The sequence below is a fragment of the Chlamydomonas reinhardtii genome, chromosome 17 (assembly GCF_000002595.2).
Source record: "Chlamydomonas reinhardtii strain CC-503 cw92 mt+ chromosome 17, whole genome shotgun sequence".
Classification (NCBI taxonomy): Eukaryota; Viridiplantae; Chlorophyta; class Chlorophyceae; order Chlamydomonadales; family Chlamydomonadaceae; genus Chlamydomonas; species Chlamydomonas reinhardtii.
Genome location: NC_057020.1, coordinates 2082441 through 2101532, shown reverse-complemented (window position 1 = coordinate 2101532; position 19092 = coordinate 2082441). Strand labels below are relative to the sequence as shown.

The 19092-nt window shown below is 65.2% G+C and overlaps 3 protein-coding genes across 4 annotated transcripts; 2 read left to right on the top strand and 1 right to left on the bottom strand.

Annotated features, from left to right (window-relative positions):
- The first annotated feature begins 1337 nt into the window (after nucleotides 1-1337).
- Nucleotides 1338-6810, top strand: CHLRE_17g712250v5 (uncharacterized protein). The gene is made up of 7 exons (XM_043072102.1): nucleotides 1338-1556; nucleotides 2465-2506; nucleotides 2625-3023; nucleotides 3203-4047; nucleotides 4243-4341; nucleotides 4560-4655; nucleotides 4973-6810. The coding sequence occupies exons 3-7, from the start codon at nucleotides 2744-2746 to the stop codon at nucleotides 5651-5653; spliced, it is 2001 nt and encodes a 666-aa protein (XP_042914561.1). The 5' UTR covers nucleotides 1338-1556; nucleotides 2465-2506; nucleotides 2625-2743; the 3' UTR covers nucleotides 5654-6810.
- Nucleotides 6811-6815: 5 nt separating this feature from the next.
- On the bottom strand, nucleotides 6816-15977 carry CHLRE_17g712200v5 (uncharacterized protein). Of its 2 annotated transcripts, XM_043072100.1 has the most exons (16): nucleotides 15842-15977; nucleotides 15593-15652; nucleotides 15372-15485; nucleotides 15025-15212; nucleotides 14761-14838; nucleotides 14435-14583; nucleotides 14032-14197; nucleotides 13616-13798; nucleotides 13295-13318; nucleotides 12680-13117; nucleotides 12425-12530; nucleotides 12029-12191; nucleotides 9334-11899; nucleotides 8813-9010; nucleotides 8292-8621; nucleotides 6816-7831 (listed from the first exon to the last, which is right to left on the bottom strand). In XM_043072100.1, exons 3-16 carry the CDS (start codon nucleotides 15406-15408, stop codon nucleotides 7571-7573), a joined length of 4887 nt encoding a protein of 1628 aa, XP_042914559.1. In that variant the 5' UTR covers nucleotides 15409-15485; nucleotides 15593-15652; nucleotides 15842-15977; the 3' UTR covers nucleotides 6816-7570. The 2 variants fall into 2 exon arrangements, with proteins under 2 accessions (XP_042914559.1, XP_042914560.1); XM_043072101.1 differs by lacking the exon at nucleotides 15842-15977 and having other exon boundaries at nucleotides 15593-15757.
- On the top strand, nucleotides 15888-17781 carry CHLRE_17g712150v5 (uncharacterized protein). The gene is made up of 2 exons (XM_001700368.2): nucleotides 15888-16242; nucleotides 16749-17781. The coding sequence occupies exon 2, from the start codon at nucleotides 16817-16819 to the stop codon at nucleotides 17204-17206; it is 390 nt and encodes a 129-aa protein (XP_001700420.1). The 5' UTR covers nucleotides 15888-16242; nucleotides 16749-16816; the 3' UTR covers nucleotides 17207-17781.
- Nucleotides 17782-19092: the final 1311 nt, after the last annotated feature.

Sequence of the window (19092 nt, the reverse complement as noted above, 5' to 3'; positions counted from 1 at the left end):
CCCAGCCCCCAGCCCCCAGCCCCCAGCCCCCAGCCCCCAGCCCCCAGCCCCCAGCCCCCAGCCCCCAGCCCCCAGCCCCCAGCCCCCAGCCCCCAGCCCCCAGCCCCCAGCCCCCAGCCCCCAGCCCCCAGCCCCCAGCCCCCAGCCCCCAGCCCCCAGCCCCCAGCCCCCAGCCCCCAGCCCAGCCCACGAGCCCCCAGCCCCCAGCCTCCAGCCCCCAGCCCCCAGCCCCCAGCCCCCAGCCCCCAGCCCCCAGCCCCCAGCCCCCAGCCCCCAGCCCCCAGCCCCCAGCCCCCAGCCCCCAGCCCCCAGCCTCCAGCCCCCAGCCCCCAGCCTCCAGCCTCCAGCCCCCAGCCCCCAGCCCCCAGCCCCCAGCCCCCAGCCCCCAGCCTCCAGCCCCCAGCCCCCAGCCCCCAGCCCCCAGCCCCCAGCCCCCAGCCCCGAGCCTCCAGCCTGCCGCAGCGCAGTCCGCCCCTGGCTTGGAAAGCCGCGCAAGGCAATGCTTTGCCTCGCGCGCGCCCACCAGCCGCCCCGCTGCGTGTGGGAGCACCAAATCGTTCAGATGGGCTTTGGTCACGTTGCAGATGCAGCTTCACTCCTTGTATTCTGAGTCACCGGTATCGGCGAGGGAGTTCAGCGGTGCGATTCGGGGGTCGCCAAAGACAGACAAGGAAGATCACCAAGCACGCGGGCTTAATGGGGTACCCGCGCCGCTTGCAGAGTAGGTTGCGGAACCAGCCCAGCGGCTTTTTGTGTTATACGGCCAGGCAGCAGTCGTTGTACCGTACTACCGTGCTACCCGTGCACGTGTTACAGTCAGAAAGGCGTTATCAGGTCACCAGCCAGGCGCACAGCAGCAAGCCGCAACCGTGCGAGCGTTCCGGCGCATGCAAAACAGCAGAAGCTGCAGGGTAGCGGGTGCTGCCGTGGATGTAGCGCATCTGGCCGCCTGGCACGGACAAGCGCAAGGCGCTTTCCTCGGAAGACCAGCAGGAGCTTTTGGGTAAGGCGCTGCAGGAGCTGGACTCTTTGCATCCACCTGGTCGGTTGCCAGCTAGCAAAGGGAGCCTGGGATGGCCTTAGCGATACAGCTGGCGAAGATCGTGGGCCCTCACCTTAATACGCACTTTCCCACCTCGTGGAGGGCCGGGCTTCTCAAACGCTTTGTAGTACTGACATCAGAGAAGACATTCGCTCTTGGGGCTTCCGCTCCTGGGGGGCGGGGGGAATGTAACACAGGCCCCGCGCACTACGCCAGGGTTTGTGCCGCAACGATCAGATGCAAGTTTGAAGCGCTAGTACTAATGACATGACATACTCTGGCTGATGCATTACGTATAACCCGAGTGATACTCAGGCCGTCTGCCGACGCGTGCGCGGCCCTTTGCACATGGAGGAACAGGAGAGGCTGCGAAAGGAACTTCGTGACATACCAGCAGAGATACGTCGGGTGTCGGCCCTAGCGGATTCGGCAACGGACGCCAAGGACCGACGATACTACAGGGAGAAGGCGCTCTTGCTACTGAAGACGGAGCATCTTCTGCTCGAGAAGCTCGGTATGTGGGGGCACATCGGAGGCCATCATGCGCCCTATGCAGCTTACTTTCAGCATCACCCTCAGTATCAGACTACTACTTGCCTGCAGCGTTTGAGCCAACCTTCGGCTTCTCGCCATGGGGTGCCTCCTGCCTCCACCCACCACAACAGGACGAATAAGGGGCTAGGACCATATAGTGGCCTAATGCCCACTGCTTCAACGATTAAGGATGTTACAGTTTAGCTTACCCCAAAGCGTAAAAGGACTGGAGGACCGACCACTTTCAACTTGAGGGCGGTAGGGGCGTTGGGGCCGCTGGGGCTGGTGGGGGCGTTGGGTGCGCTGGCGCCGCTGGGGGCGGGTGGGGCGCTGGGGCCGCTGGGGACAGTAGGAGCGCTGGGGGCGGTGGGGTGGTGCGGGCGTTGGGGCTGCTGGGTGCGCTGGGTGCGCTGGGGGCGGTGGGGCCGCTGGGGCCGGTGGGGGCGATAGGGCCGCTCGGGCCGCTTGGGGCGGTGGGGACGGAGGGGGCAGTAGGAGCGCTGGGGCCGCTGGGGGCGCTGCAGTCAGGCTGGGGCCGCTGGGGGCGGTTGGGCCGCTGGGGGCAGGAGGAGCTCTGGCAGTGGGGGTCGATGGGCCTAGAGCCACTGGTGGTAGTATAAAAGTTACCAAGCCCCCTAGCAACCTAGAGGTAGAGCAATCGGGAACTATAACCCTTATTGTCTAAGCCAACCTCGCCTCACAGCCGGAGCTACCTGACAGCGTCAGCGGTGCCGGCGTCAGCGACAAAGCGCTAAAATGAGCCCAATGAGTCTAACAAGGACATGCGTCGCTGGGTGATGGCAGAGCTCGCGCCTAGAACGCATAGCGGCATGCATTCCTAAACTTCATGTGCCCCTGGCCGCTCCCGCACGCTCCCACGTCATGCAGACTCGGCGGCTGGCCCGGGTGTGGGGAGGCCGACAGGAGCCGGTGAGTTTGTGTTGCGACAAGGATTTGCTCTGCAACATGCTTGCATGGGAGTCCTTTCTGCTCGCTCAGTACCAACTGCTAGCACATGACAAATTACACGGTCGCCTTTTCAATGCAGAGGCGGCGCCCGAAACCTTGCTGGGGTGGACCCACCGCTTCACATCTGTTAGCGATTTCCTCAGCAACTATGAACCACACCGGCTGGAGCTGCTGCTGCCGTATGCCTCATCACAGATGATGGGCGTGAAGTGTGCAGGGCCGTCGGTGGTCGCGCTCTGGCACACATTCAACGAGGACTGCGGGGCACTGCTGCGCGTGCTGCGTGACGGCGGCCCTGTCAACCTGGTGGTGCCGGCGACTTCTGCGGATGTGGGCAGCGAGGACAGCCTGCGCGTAAAGCTCCTCACCCAACTCCTTGTGCCGCTGCAGCAGGCCTTGTCGCGTTCGGACGGGTTCTTTGAGGCCGACTGCGGAACGCACTGCGTGACGAAGGGCATCTGGACAAACGCATCAGCAGGTGCGGCGGGGTCATGCAACCCGTCTTCCCGGTCTTTTTGTGACAAGCTGGTTGGGACGTGGAGACGATAGTACATAGCACGCATGATGCTGTAGTTAGATACTGCTTGCTTCGCTAACATTGCGCCTATGGGATTGGTGGCCTACACAATGTGTGTTTCATTCTGCATGCCACTGCAGGACGCTCGGGTCTCGTGCTGGAGTCCCGTATCAACAAGGAGCTGCTGGTGACAATCGAAATGAAGACATCGGCCGTGATCTGTGTGCCACAAAGCAGCAACCTGCCAGCTATGTACGCGGCCGCTGACAGCGACAGTAACATCGTCAAGTGCGTAGCGCAGCTTTACAGCTACCTTGACGTTGTGCCGTTCGGCGTGTTGGTGACGGACCAACAGCTCTTCTGCATGCGGCGGGAGGACACCGTCTTGCTCTGCAGCCCCAGCATCCCCCTGGCAGGGTATGTGCAACGCCCGGCCGAACGAGGGCCGGGGCACCCCAGTGCAGACGAGCTGCAGGCGTCCACGGACGCTGCAGTGGCAGCACGGCAGCAGTTCGAGGCAGTGGGCGGGCGCAGTGCGGGCTCAGCAGTGACCGCAGTGGCGGCGCTGTACTGCATGGCGAAGATGTCGCAGCAGTGGTGGGCGCGGCCGCCTCCGCAGCAGCCCGCTGGCGGAGCGGGGCAGAACAACATCGGTGACAGTGGCGCTGACACCCGCCCGCAGAGGTCAGGCCCCCAGGCCACACTGGCCTCCGTCAGCTCCGGCGCCGTCACGGGAGCGCAGCATCCAGCAGCAGCTGCAGAACCCAAGCCCGTTCTACGTCTGCCTACTGATGCGGAAAGCGAGTGCACATCCAGCCAGCTGTTCCCGGGCCGCAGCTTCGACCCCCGCGTTCCCAACGGAATGCCCCCGTCCTTGGGGAACGCATGCCTGGGCGTCGTGATTGAGGGGGCTGTGGGCGGCCGGGCAGCGGCCGTGAAGCTAGTGGACCTGTGGCGGGGGCCGGAGGGCAAGGAGGCATTGCAGGTACGTTGTCTGGTACAGGGGCGATTTACGGGTGGGTGGCCGAGAGCTGGGCGACGGCTTGGGCGCCGCAATCTGTCTGCCTGTGCTGCCACCCCACCTTTCCTGCGCTCTTCTGCCTAACGATATATAGCCGGCCGGTCCTCCACTCAGCACATTAAGCGCACCGTATCCTTTGCTTGGACCCCATCTATGCAGCGCGAGGTGCGGATCTACCAGCAGCTGCAGCCGCTGCAGGGCGTCCACGTGCCGCACCTGCTGGGCTACGGCGTCTGCGACGAGTGGCAGTACTTCCTGGTACGGCGGTGTGGTTGCTTGTCGGGGGCCACAATCTTCCCACGCGGTTTCAGTCGTAACCGCGAGAGTGAAGCATGGAGGCCCCGCGGCTTGGAAAAATAGAGTCACCGAGCATCAACACCAGCCACAACCCAGCCACAACGTCAAAGTTGCCGGTTGTGCAGTGTTCCGCAAATCTAATTGGTTGTTCGGTGATCCCTGTGGCTTTGCGCTCGCAGGCCACGAGCCTGGAAGGTCCAACGCTGGCCAGCGAGGAGGGCTGGGCGCTGAGCGAGGAAGCGACCTGCGCGGCTGCCTTTGCTGCCCTGGACGCGGTGAGAAAAAGAGGGGTGTTGGCCCGCAAGCTTGCAGGATATACTGGCATCATGACGAGTGGCAATCGTACGTCATGCACCGCAACCAGGGGCCCTACTATGCGTGTGAAGTCCCGGTACCTTGGGACGGCGTGCCGCGGGGGTGTGAGCTGCCAGGCCTGCCTGCCGCGTGCTCATGCTGCGGACAGCTTGCCTGCCTTCAACGAGCAGACTGTGTGTGTGTGTCGCAGTGCTACCCCCCCCCCCCCCGCATGTTGCACCGCTTGCCCCGAGTATTGAAGCTTTATGGGCCCGCAATGCCACGTGTGCACTTGCAGGTGCACCGATGCGGCGTCCTGCACGGCGACATCGCTCTGCGGAACTTCGTCCTGGCCGCGCAGCCGGCGGGAGTGGGCGGCAGTGCCGCTGGCGGGGGCGGGGGTGGGGGCGGCAGAAGCCAGACCAGCGCTACTGGGCATCAGCCACAGCTGCAGCCGCGCGTGATGCTCCTGGACTTTGGGCACTCCCAGCTATTGGCTGAGGCGGCCGAGGAGTGGGGCGAGGAGCCCGCCTCGCTCATCCAGCGAGAGCGGAGGGCGCTGCAGGACCTGCTGGACTGGGAGCCTTCTTGCCTCCTGCCTGTCCCGCTCCCCTCTGTGGGTACGGATGTGGGTTCGGGCACAGGGGCCGCAGCAGCCTCGGCGGGCGCTGGTGATGATGACACGGGCGGCCAGGCACAGCACCCGCAGCCGGGCATGCCGAAGACGGACACGGACACAGCGATGTCAGGGAGCTCGGCAGCCGCCGGCAGGCCCGGCCCTCTTGCCGCGCAACGTAGCGCGGGACCTCTCTCGGCCGTCCCGCCGCCACCGCAGTGGCCACCCAGCAGGCCCAGCACCTGGCGCCAGCATCTGCGCTTTTCCAGGCAGCAGGTGTTGCAGGTGCCACGTCCTCTCGCATGGACTGCGCTGAACGGCAGCCGCAGCGGTTCACGTCTGTCATTGCGGAGCATAATGTGAAATCTCGAGTGAAGGAACGGAGTATGCGTGCAAAACGCTGGTCCGTCGCAGATCGGATTGAGTTCAACGGCTGTCAGGAGTGGACTTGAAAGCGGCATAGTGGTGACGCCCAAAGGGTGGCAAAGCGATGCCCTGTCGCGTTCAGTGACCACTGCCCTATCGAGCAAGAAATGCAAGGGGTTACTCCATGCGCGGCGAGGCAAATGCATCGTACGCGCATGCCTGGATACGCGCTGTGGGGTGCTGTGCTTCATCTTCAGAAGAGCAGAGAACCTTCAATAATAATGCGCCGAACCTTACGAAACACAGATGGGCATGACAGGCTAAGGATGTGTTTCGCATCCATTTTGTATTTCTAATAAATGTGGGCCCCTGGGTTACGGCATGCAGCTGCCGACCGGACAGGCCTGTGATGCCTTCCCTGCAATTTGACTGGGGTGCACGGGGCGCTGCACTGGTGTGCTGGGCCCCCGAGCAGTGCGTTTGATCCGGGGGCGCAGCCCAAAAGACAACTGGAGAGGGTTCGTGGTGCCTGATGGTAATAATGGAGGGTGTGGGCTGCATGAGGCTGGGGCTGCAAAACACTGTAGTACCGATTGGGTGTGAGTGCATATGTATGTACAGTGACCGTGTGGGCACTACTGGACACTGCTGCAATGAACATTGCGCTGGGGGCCGCTGTGTTTGAGCTTCAGGTCAGAGCGACCCTTCACGAAATGATAGGCTGAACCTTGAATCTTCATAAGGGTTTCGTTTTATATTCATCGGATTCGCGAGGTTGCCTCTGCGCGGCGTCCGTGGCGTATAAGGTGCGTGCTAGTATGATGGCCGCAGGCTGTCGCTGCCGCAGCAGCAAATGCAGGAGATGCTGTTCGGGGCGCAGCCGCAGCAGCGGTTCGACGTGGCGGTGATGGCGGCCGCAGCGGGTCTGGCTGGCCCTAGCGGCTTAGGGTCAGGGGCGCGTGAAGCTGGCGGTGTCACGCATCGACGCGGGGATGGGTCTGGGCAGCGAGGGGGAGCACCAGGGTGAGGACAGGTGAGGAGGGCGTGCTGCTAGGCGGCTCTCAGGCGCCGCTGCCGTGCTGGTGCTGGTGCAGGCGCGGTGCCCATGGACATGTCGCAGTGATGCGCTGCTGTTGCTGTAACAGATTGTGCATGATTGATTTCCCCGGCGTTTCCCTCTGAGCCTACACCAGCCAGCAGCGCGGCACGCACCTTTCTCCCGCCGGCGCTGACCGCAACTGTCCGCTCCCAGCCGCGCGGCACGCCAAACAGCCAGCCACGCGCACTTGACTGCCGGCCCCAGTCGCAGCTTCCCAGCCGTCCGCCCGCGTAACTACCCGCTCTCTCTCGCGCAGCCACCCAAACCGCGTCAGCCGCCATGCTGTCCATGCACGTCCAGGCCTGGCACGCAGCTTCCCAGCCGGCTGCACGCACAACTGCCAGCTCCCCCTCGCGCAGCTGTCCTAGAACATACACTACACTATTTGTTCTATCACAACCTGTCTACTGGTCAGTACTGTCCTAAAGCAGATCCGTAAACAAGGAGGTGGCTGCCTTAGGGAGGCAGGAAAAGGGCTGAGCCCTCCCCTCCCGGGTCATTATCAACCCAGCCACCTTGACGCGGGCGCCTACTAAGCACACGCCTCTATGTTGGGGGCATTGTCCATGGACGTGCGAAGGCACTTCTCGCTCCCCCTTAGATCCGTAAAAAAGTCTGTGCACGAAAAGCGGTCACACGTCACTCACACGCAAGAAGACCCCAGCCGTTTCTGCATCTACAACGTGCACATCATCCTACGCCCGGTTTCCTTGGGACTGGCCTCGATTGCCCCAAACACACACACACACACACACACACACACATGCTGTTGTTTTCCTTGTGCTCTTTAACACACACATGCGTACATCTCCACCTCACGCCTCCGCAGCCTTGCCGCCGTTCACCCACGCCCACGCCCCGCCCGCAGCCCCCGCCGTCGCAGGCCCCGCCGTCGCAGCCCCCGCCTTGGCGCTCTCCGGCTTGGCACGCTCCTCCGCCGCCGCCCGCGCCGCCTCCGTGGCCGCCCGCGTGAGGTCGTTGGCGAAGAACAGCATGTAGCCCTGCTGCGCGGCGTCCTGCTGCACGCGCGCGAAGGCCACCTGGCTCACCACCGAGTCGTTGTGCTCGTACCACACCTGGCCGCGAGGGAAGGCGCGGGGCAGAAGGGCGGCGCAGGTGGGCGCGAGCAGGATGTGAGGGCGGGGCGTGTGGCGTGTGCGCAGGAGGGGGCGAGCAGGATGGGACGGCGTGGCGTGTGTGACGGGAGAGATGTAATGGGAATGGGGGGGGGTCCCATGTGTGAGTCCCATCCCAACACATGAAGCGATAAGAGCTGAACATGCTCCCCACCAGGCGCCCTGCGGTCACCTTGCATTTGCCATCACCCCTGCCGTCCGTTCCCGTTCCCGTTCCAGTGCCCACCTTCCCCCTTCCCACCCACTCGCCGCCGCCGTGCTTTCCGTAGCTACCCAGCTCCCTCCTCGCCTTACTCCTTATGTGCGAGCATCATTTCCCCAAGGTCCACAGCCTACGTTTGTTTGCGACTGGTTTCGACTTCCCCCGCTTAGCCCGCCCAGACCCTCAGCCGCGGCTCACCGGCGCGCCCTCAGCGGTGTGCCGTACCAACACGTCCGCCACGTAGTGCCCCGAGAACGGCGTCTGCCCCTTGTGCCGCACCACCCCCACCAGCCGGTACGCGGCCGCCTGCCGCAGTGGCAGCACTGCCGCCGCCGCCACCGCCGCCGCCCGCACCGCCCGCACCACCGGCTCGCCCTCCACCCCGGCGACCCCCTTGGCCACCGCGGCGGGAGCATCGGCGACCTCCATTGGGGTGGGCCCGTCGGCGTCGTCATCGGCCTGCTCGCTGCCGGTCGCGGCATCCTGGCCGCCGTTGCCGTCGCCGTCACTGTCGTCCACGAGTACCACCTGTAGCATGATATGTTACGCGTGTTGCGAGAGCCGAAGCCAAAGTGTGTAGAGCATGACCTAGCAGCCTTGAAATGCAACTGTGGCTGGGCAAAGTTATCGCTGTTGGTGTTGCGGCGAAGGCATGGGCTGGACAGTGGGTACCAAGGGTAACCCAAAAATCCGCCTACATCCCGTGGCCTTAGCCCCACCTTGGGCCGCAAGGGCGGCAGCACCTCCGCGCCGCTGCCGCCCTCCGCGTCACTGGCGGCCGCGCCGCCGCCGCTGCCGCCGGGGGCCCCCGCCGACAGCGCCACGCCGCCGGCCAGGTCGTGCTCGGCCCCGCCGCCGCCCGCGGCGGCGCCTGCGGCGTCCGCCAGGCAGTTGTTGCACTGCCGCTCGATGTCCTCCTGTGCGCGTGCACGTGCATGTGGGAGGGTCAGGGCGCGGCCACGTCATGGGTAACAGCAATGATGCCGTGCACACGCAAACGCAAGCAGGAGACGAAGCCCCGCGCTCGCACTACCCGCCGCTGCGACCCTTCCTGCTCCCACCGGTCACACAAGGCGCCTGCCTGCGGCACTCCATGAGTTCCAAAACATGCCGTGCCCCATACCCCCGCCCCCCGCAATGCCCCGCCACACACCATTCACTCCCGACTCACACCGCATTCTGTCCCCATCACACAAACCAGCCTCTCCCGACCACACACCGCTCTCTTCCGAGCACGCACCGTGTACGTCTCCATGCTTAGAGCAAGCGCCTTGGCAAGCTCCGGATCCTCCTCGTCGTCGCCACCAGTCAGGTCCACGCGTGTCACTGGCGCGTCGCCGCCGCCGCCACCACTGTCTCCGGCTCCGCCGGCCTGGCCCGCGGAGGCGGCGCCACCTGCCGCGGCTCCGCCGGCTCGGCCGGAAGACAGCGCCGCCCCGGGCGCCGTCGCAAACTCGGGCACCAAGATGAGCGCGCGCTCCCCAAGCGGCGCCGCGCGCTTCCCGACCCCGTCCTGTGCGGGCGGCTGCGCCGCGCCCCCGTTGTTCTCCCTCCAGTTATCAAAAGCGAACTTAAAGTCCTCGCTGACCTTGGACGCGCCGTTGCGGCTTCGGTGGCGGCCGCTTGCGGGCCCGGTGCCGCTGCCGGCGCGCGCAAGCGTGGGAACGCAGCCGTCGCCGTCGCCTGCAGCACCGCGCTGACCTGGAATGGCTCCCACGTCGCCGTCACCCGCTTCAACGTCGTTGGCCTGGTCGTCAGTAAGTACGTCGTCGTCGTTATTGTTCCAATTAATGACACATTGGATGCAGTCGTTCCCCACCAGGACGGGCGCCCTTCTCCCGGCCTTGCGGCCCGGCGGCGACGGCGGCGGCGCCTGCGCGCCGCTGTGCCCGCCCGCCCGCCCCCACCCCTGTGCCTGCACCTCCGCCGCCACTGCGTCCGGCGTCGCCAGCACCCGCTGCCAGGCGTCCTCGGCCCCATGCCCGCCCGCCGCGCCAACGCCGCCTCCGCCAGCTGTGCCGCCCAACGGTGTTCCGGTGTGCCGCTGCCGCTGCTCCTGCTCGAAGGTCTGCTTGCTCAGCCGGATGGCCTCCAGCATGTCTGGATCCAACTCCATGTCGTTGGCGGCCTCCGTGTCGGCTTCGTCGCCCGCGGCGCCGCCACCGCCCCACCCCGCAATCTCCGCGTCCCGGTCCGAGTCGTCGGCAGCGGCCCGCGCGGCCGCCGGCGACTGCGCGGTGGTGCCGTCGTTTGCAGCGCCCGTCCCGCTGAAGAAGCCGAAGCCCGCATGGGTGCCGTGCGCGTGCGTGTGCTCGTGGCCACCACCAGTGCCCGCAAGCAGGCCGCGCTTCTTGCGGCGCTTGCTGGCCAGCAGGCCGGCTGCCTTGCGGCCGCCGGGCTTGATCCGCGTGATGCCGCTGCCGCCCACCACCCCGCCCTTGAGCCCCGTGCCCGCGGCGGGGGCGTGCTTGTCCGAGTTGTGGTTGTGATGGTGGTCGTTGTCGTCGTCTGCACCTGTGTCCACCGCGCTGCCCCCGCCCTCACCGCTGGCCTCCGACAGCGCCGGCCCCATGGCCGCGCCGGCTGCAGCTGCCTTCCCAGCCTTTGCCCGCGCCACGGCCCCACTCGGGCTCTCGTCCTGGATTTCGAGCGGGCTGGCGTCGTCTCCATCCGCGAACATGACAGGCGCCGCGCCGTCGTCGACGTCCGGTGCGCCCGCGCTGCCAGTCCCGCCTCCGCTGCCGGCATCCCGGGGCTGGTGCTGGTGGTGCTCATGGTGGAGCGACCCCAGCGGGTGGTGCTTGCCGCCCACGCCGTTTACCCAGCCGCCTCCGCTGCTGTCACTGCTGTCGCCCTTGACGTGCGCCGGCTTGGGAGGCGCGCGGCCCGGTACCGCGTCCGACAGGTCCAGCACCACCCTGTGCCCACCGCCGGACTTGCCAGCGGTGGCGTTGGCACCGTCCCCTACACCGCCGTTGCAGCCGCCCGCGCTACCGGTGGCACCGCCCGTGGCTGCCGCCGCTGCTTTGGCCGCTGTCGCTGCTGGCGGCGCACCCAACTTTGCCGGCGCCGGCGCCGCCGCCTCCGGCTGCACCTCCCCCGGCTGCGCTGCCGGCTCCTGCTGGTCCAGCATGCTCATCTGTAGCGCGTACTCCAGCTGCTCCTCGTCCGTCATGTCCTCCAGCCGCTTGTGACCCAGCAGCCCGCCCACGCCACCCAGCCCGCCATCAACGCCTCCCCCGCCGGCAGCAGTGGCGGCGGCGGCCGCGCGGGCGGCCGCAGCCGCGGCAGCGGCCGCTGCGCCGGAGGCGCCGACCGGCTTGCGCGTGCTGAGGTCCAGCGCCAAGTCGGCGGCGAAGGGCACGCGACCCACGCGGCCCGTGGCGGGCGTGACGGCGCCGGCGGCGCCGTCGCCGCTGCCGCCGCCGCTGCCCCCGGCTGGGCTGAAGAAGCGGCTGGTCGGCAGCACACGAGGGTCCTTGCGCCCGGACACGCCCACCGCTGGCGTCACGCCGCCGGCGCTTCCGTCTGCTGACCCGTTTGCGGTCCCTCCGGTGCAGCCGGGCTGGCTTCGGCGTCCGGTGCCCAGCCCCAACGCTGCCCCGTCATCGCCAAGCCCCTGCCTGTCACGGTGTTGGGTGCGCGCATGAGAGGAGGGCGCGATCCCGCCGAGGGGTGTGGCCTCGCCGCACGCGGCCGCTGCCGCCATGCCGCCCGTGCTCCAAATGGTGCTGGTGCCGCCACCGCCGTCGGCGCCGGTGCCGTCCCGGTGCCCCACCTCCACCGTCCGCTCCTGAAGCCCCGACCTGCAGCGCAGGCGGAAGGCGAACTTGGGCTAAAGAGGCTGCAGGGCGACCTCGCTCAGGCCCCCGGATTGAAGCGGCATACCAAATCTCGCATGTCGCAGCAAGACCATGGTATTCACAACCACGCACCTCAGCATGAATGAAGGGCTGGGGCAAGTAGAACCCCCTCCCACGGTGTCCAGCGTATGGCAGACCTCCGGTGCCCGCGCCGTTGCGACAGCGGCCGGCCCCGCGCCGCTGGGCCCCGGACCTGCCGCCGCGTCGACAGCCGCGTCAACAGCGGCCCGCTCCACTGCAAGTCGGATGCAGGGCTCGTCACGAGTACAGTGGCAACACTCGGTACCGAACCCCTCTCAGCCCTGGCCCCGCGGCCGCCTTCCAGCTCTCACACCAACCCGTGGCACGATCCCCGCCTCGCCCGCACCCTGCCTCTGCACATACGGCTCTGCAGTCCCAAGGCCGCCCCGCCGCTTCTCCAACGCCGCCATCTCCACACACACAAAGCCGTATACGGCAGGCACTCACGTGTGGCCGGAGGCACGCCCTCCAGCAGGTGCACGTGCGCCCTCGCGCCCCCGTCGCAGTAGCGCGCCAGGTCCAGTCGCGGCTCCACCTCCACCGACGTGTGCACCTGTGTGCACCATGACAGGGAGCGGAGCGTGGCGTCGCTTGGGTGGGGATGGTAGGAACCAAGGAGGGCCGTAGCCGGAAGATGCCATTACACACACGGTTCCGCACAACATGCCGCAAACGGCAAAGCATGGCGGACGCAAGCCCGACCTTTGCATAGTAGTAGGGCGCCGGCGGCGTCGCTTCCCGCTGCTGCTGGGGCGCGGCGGCCGGCGCCAGCGCCGATTGCGGCGGCGGCGTGCCCGGTGTCAGCGAGTCCCGCAGCGGCGGCGTAGGCGCGCCGCTGCTCTCGCCACCTGCCGGCGGCGCCGGCGCCTCTGCCTCGTCCTCCATCGAGCCCGGCGCGGACGGCGCCGGCATGGAGCCCTCTTTGGTCTGTTCCCGCTGCACGCCCTGACCGGGCGCGGACGGCGGTGGCTGCGCCGCTGGCGCCAGCAGGGCGGGCGCGGGCAGCTGCTGCTGCAGCGGCATGAAGCGCTTGATGTGCACGACCAGCACGCGCGGCAGGCGCCAGAAGTGGTGGCTGGCGGTGTGCGGCACGGGCGAGCTGGGCGAGCACGAGTCGCAGTTCTTGTCCACCACCTCGTCCTGTCGGGCATTGCACACATGGGCATACACAGCGTCGGCTTGTGCTTTAATCGCATGAAGTTGCGTCATACAACCGGTACCTTGGCGGCGCATACCCTATGTTCACGCCCAAACCAGCACACAGCCACCCCGATTGCATACACCGTGCAACATGCCCCATGGCCGCCGCTTACGCACCTTTAGGAACTCCGACACCAGGTCCTGCGGGCGCAGGCACACGCAGGTACAGGGCACACCGATTCAGATAGCCGCGGCATGGTATTCGCGCTTTCCCCAGCCATCGTGGCATCGTGCCCCCGGGTGCGCAGCCCACATATGCGCCAAGCCACACGCCCACACCACACGCCCACAGTTGGTTTGCTTGAGTTTGGGCTGGTATTCACAGCCCGTCCCCCCCGTCGTGGACGTCGGCACTTCACTTCATATTTGATACACACCATCCCATGGATGGCTACCCCCCCCCCCCCCGCCTGGTGACTCCGCCCTCCCAAAACGCACCTCCAGTCGCACGCAGCCCGAGGGCGGCAGCTGCAGGCTGAGGCAGCTGAACACCTCTTTGGCGCGCGCCACGTGCCCGCAGCTGCGGCACGTCCACGTGTGCGCAAGGCAGCCCGACAGGTTGCGCGCGGCGGGGTCGCGCGTGCGGGACATGCGGATGCTCTGCTTGCCCGCAGCGACCGCCTGTGTCGCGGGCGAGTCAGGCCGTTGGGAAGTGGGGCGCAGTTGAGGCGCACACAAGCTAACAGCCTGCAGCTGCGGCTCCATGCAATCGCATCCAACTCCAAAGGCTCGGGGCCCCATCGCGGCCCCCTGCCCTGCAGCGCTCAACTTCCCTTTCCGGGCTTCTCACCTTCTTGGTTTGCCACAGTCCGTTCGGGTCCTTCCCTTCCCTGCCCCTGCCTTCCCTCCCTCACCTCCGCCGCCAGCACCTCGCTCTGTAGCGCCTCCAGCAGCTCCACCAGGAACTCGTGCGCGTCCTGCTGCCCGAAGCCGCGCCAGCGCCCGCTACGGCGGCCCATGGCGGCGCGCAGCTCGCCCGGCTCCACCGCGGGCTTGGCCAGGTCCGAGCTGGGGCTGCGGCTGCGGAGTGGCAGCAGGAGAGGAGGGCAGAGCCGAGAATGTGGGTCTGGGAAGTTCCAGGGGGCAAGCGCGGCTGTTGGGCTCATGGAGGCGTAGCGTGGCGGAAAGAAAAGTGGCGGGCAAGCGCCATGCACCCATGTTGCCTAGCAAGCACCCCCAACCACGGAGGCGTTGCGGCACCGTGCCAGGCCACCAGGTGGGTTCGCACACCGCGTCGCGTCATGCCAAGGCACTCACGAGGCGGTGGCAATCCTCAGGCGGTGCGCGGTGGCCTGCAGCGCCGCCCACACGCCCGCCGAGCCGTGCGGCAGCAGCTGCTGGTTCCGCAGCTTCTCCAGCGCCGGGTGCCCCAGGTCTCCGTTGAAGCTGGGCATGTGCAGCAGTACCTACGGCATCCCCAGGCGACGCGGGTGGTGCAAACTGCCAGGTTGAACGGTGCATGAGAGTAAACATGTGCATACGGCGCGTGTGCGCTCGGACAAGGCACGCCACGTGTCGGGCCTCGTTCCGCCCCGCTCCGGGTCCAGCGGGGTCCGTGTCGTGCCAGGCACGCAGGCACTCACCTGGATGACGGAGTTGAGGTAGCAGGTGTTCCCCAAGTTGACCATGCCCGCCGGCGTCAGCCGGTTCTGGTATATCCGCTACGTGCGCGCGCAAGGGGGCGGTAAAGGGGGCATCAGGACGGGCAATCTTCTCTGAGTTGCCACGGTGCCACGTTGCCGGCGCAACCCACATCGATTGTTGGCGGCTGACACCCACCCGCGCTGCCCCGCCACTCCCCCGCCCAGCTCCAGCGCTGAGACCGCTGCGCACCCTGCAGGCCTCACCTCCCGCTGCGCAGCAAACATGGACTTGACGGTACACTGCTGCTTCCTGGGCTCGCTGCCGCCAAACGCAGCCCCAGGCGGCCTCTTCATGCCCGTCGACTTGGGCCAGGCCGGTGCCGCCTGCCCCGAGCCCTCCGCCTCCCCATCGCTGTTGCCCATATCGTACGCGTCCTGAAGCTGTGCATTGCCTGCGGCGTCACGGGAACCAAGGGTGGCGCCACGTGGCCGGGTTCGGTGAGGATGTGGGTCCAACAGCGGACGCCGGGTAGCGGGGTCGCACGACGAGGTTGTCCTGATGCCCTCTTGCTAACCATCTTCCCGTCATGCACGCCACACAACCCCCTCACCTCGCCCTGCAGCTAAGCCGTCCCGGCGGGTGGGCATAGGCCCGCTCGGAGGAATGAGCACAGGAAAGGGCAGCTGTGAGGCGCCCGCGGGCGTGCCCCGATATGCTGGAGCTCCTACACACAACGAAGGCCACGACAAGATGGCATGCTAACGCTGCGGTGACACGGCTGATGAGGAATTAGACAGAATGCAGACTAGGGATTTCGGGTCGAACGCGTACCTCCGGTCTTGGCTCCTTTGGGCCCTCCACCTATCGCAGCCAACAGTCGAGCTCCATGACCTGATGAAACGTGGCAACTTTAGTCGGAAGGCTGTGTTGAAGCGTGACGGCCCCAAAGTTCACATATCACAGGTCAGGCATACTGAGTACACAAAATGCAATGAGATAAAAGTCCGGGGTAATAAGGAATAGTCAAGCCTGCGAGCGTGCTGCGCTCCAAAATCGTAGCACGGCGAATCATCTTCTTACTTCGTTGCCCGCCAGCCTGAGCTGGCACAAGACGCTCCACCATTCAAAACCGGCGCACGCAGGGGCTGTCGACAAACGGCGTTGAGCTGTCGGGCGCGAGCGCGGGAAGGCGCAGGGCGACCGATTGCTTCTATTCAATGTTCGAATGCATTGATGTTTGCTGGACATAAAGAAATATGTGTTAAAGCATCCTGGCACCTCTCGGTCTGTTTCCCGGTGGTCGACGCAGGACTTGCACTGCAAGACCTAATACTCTACATGCTGCAGTGGCGGTATCGACAACTAAGTAAAGGTTGCGAGCCGGCGAAGTGGCCAGGGTTTGCATGCTGGTCGCATGGCTCGCCACGCGGCTGGCCATGTGAACGTTTTTCCCTGACTCCCGCCCTGGACAACGGCCTCTTGTAAGTTCAAGTAGCTCGCAGTTATGTGTGCTTCACCAAACGCATGTGCACTGCACTCGTGGTAGCGGTTCCAAACGTACCCCTGCCCACCAACGTACCCCTGCCCACCAACGTACCCCTGCCCACCAACCAGAACCTGCCGTTGCCAACTGTGTGCCATCTGTTGGGTTCTGGGAATCAGCTTCACCCTACGGGACTTTACCAACCTGCCTTACCACTGTCCCATCGCACGCCCACCAACCAGAAGTCGGTAGGGGGGAATGGGATGGGGGGATGCGAGGCAGGTCAAGCTAAAGACAGAATCGGAGGGGCGGGGCTTACGGGCTCGGTGTGGGCACTTTATACCTACTCATAGCTTTTCATTGACTCCCGTCTTGCATGGACGGCTACCTCTCCAACCCGCGAACACACACACACACACACACACACACACACACACACACACACACACACACACACACACACACACACACACACACACACACACACACACACACACACGGCAGGAGAGGCCGCGAGGCCGAACCCGCCGCAGCCGCAAGCGTGCACACACCTGCCGCCGCCGCCACGGGCGATGGCGGCCAACAAAATACTGCTTCGTGGCGCAAGCAGCGAGCAGGCGGAGGCGATGGCGCGCGGCGACTTCTCTGCTCTGGGCCTGGGAGAGGGCTCGATGGGCATGTATGAACGTCGGTGGCGGGCTAGCAACGCGGGTCGCGTTTGGAATGTGGAGGTAGTGGTGACCAGGGATCAGCGGGCGGCCTTCATCAGGGCTGCGGCGCAGATTAAACACACCGCAGGCGTGACGGTGGCCCCCTTCCTGACGCCGGAGGGGCGGGCAGCTAGGCGCGCGCGGCAAGCCCAGTTCGACAGCCTGGTGGAACGGGGTCTGCAGCCGTACTGGCGGGGCACGGACATCGTGACTGAGGAGGGGGACCGGCGCTGCGTACACCCCGTGCAGTAATGCACATGGCGGATAACTGAGAGGGGCGCGCATTGTGTGTGTGTTTAAGTCCAGCGGAAGTTAGGCTTGTTGGGAATGCAGGGCTAGGACACAGACGGTTTTGGTTATTGATCCTCTCTCTCACTTTGTGGCTGCCCTTAGGCATATCCTGCCCTGTGGGGAAGGGAAGGTAGCTAGTGCCGGCGGGGTGCTTGTTTTGCGGTTGCTGCGGCCACGTGCCGGACTTGGACGGTACATGACTTTTTGCTAGGCGAACAAACAATGCATAGTGGCCAGCTGCCGGCTCGCAGCAGTGTTGATATAGACGGAGGTGCGGCTTCTAGGGCCAAACCGACGTCTCACAATATAGACAGAGGTGCGGCTCTTAGGGCCAAATCAGTGTCTAACCACAATAGATGGAGGTGCGGCTCCTGTGGCCAAACTGACGTCTAACGCTACGCGTAGGCTTGGGAGACATGTACTGCCAGACCCATGCGCGACAAACAAGGTGCTAATGCGCCCCTGGCACTAGCAACTACGGGTTGTCCGGATACACGATCACGTGATCTGATAAACAACTGTAAACCGTTGTCACACACACACACACACACACACACACACACACACACACACACACACACACACACACACACACACACACACACGCGGCTACAAGACGCTCGGTATCGGTAGGTATCCGTAAGTAACTCCGTCGCGCCGTCTGGGCGGGCTTCGTTTTGTTGTTTTCTTTTCAACACACACACACACACACACACACACACACACACACACACACACACACACACACACACACACACACACACACACACACACACACACACACACACACACACACACACACACATGCACATGGGGTTCCGGCCCCGTGCCTCATCGTGCGCGATCAGCGTCTCCATAACCGCCGCCCGCCACGGACGCCCATGCGGCCTAGCGATATTTGTCTCTTCGTTGCCTCTGACTCGCCCCCTTTTTCCGGGCATTCGTATAGTTAGTGGGATGCGTGTTAGGTCGCTAGGTAGCATGCCTGTTGCACGCCGCCCCTCTTCACCGTTGCCATTTTGCATGCCCGTGACACTTCTGTGCTGCCGCCCTATGCTTTTACTTCTCTCTCTCGCTTATAGGTAAGACTGGCTATGGACCATGGACGAGACACCGGGGATTAGGCGTGCCCGGTAAACGTTGTAGCGCGTCGCCGACGCGGAGCATGGCAGCGCATGCGGGCGCACCTCGGAGACGAGGCTGAATGCCAAACGCCCGGGTAGGGGGTTCCAGGCAACATATGCGGGTGAGTATACTCAAGGTGACAACTGGGGCAACATCGACAAAACGCGGAGCTCGGTAACCGGCGTCGGTATTTGTTGGTAACTTCGCGCGCGTGTATGGCGGAATTTTGTTCCGTTTGATTCTTTGTTTAACACACACACACACACACACAACACACACACACACACACACACACACACACACACACACACACACACACACACACACACACACCACCACCACCACAACCACCACACCGCCCCATCCCAGCTCAGTCCCCATGACCCCACCCGGCCAGAGCCTATCGTGCCCCTAATGGGTGAACGCCCCCCAACATGTGCAGCCTTGGATACTGATGTGTGGTGTCGTGGTGAGCTGTTAGGAGGTGTACATTGGCCGGGAGCCGGGCTGGTGCACCGGTACGAGTGCGCAAGGGCGGCTTGGTGACCCTTCGCCAAGTACCACTTGGTGACTCAGTGCGGACAACTGACAGTATGTGTAAGACGTTTGCCTCTGTTCAGCCTTGTGGCTGACTGGCCTCCCCTACGCATGCAACACGACATTCCCTGATGCCCATGGATACGGTATCAGTGAGGCCAGACAGGCCCAGCCCGTGGGTCCAG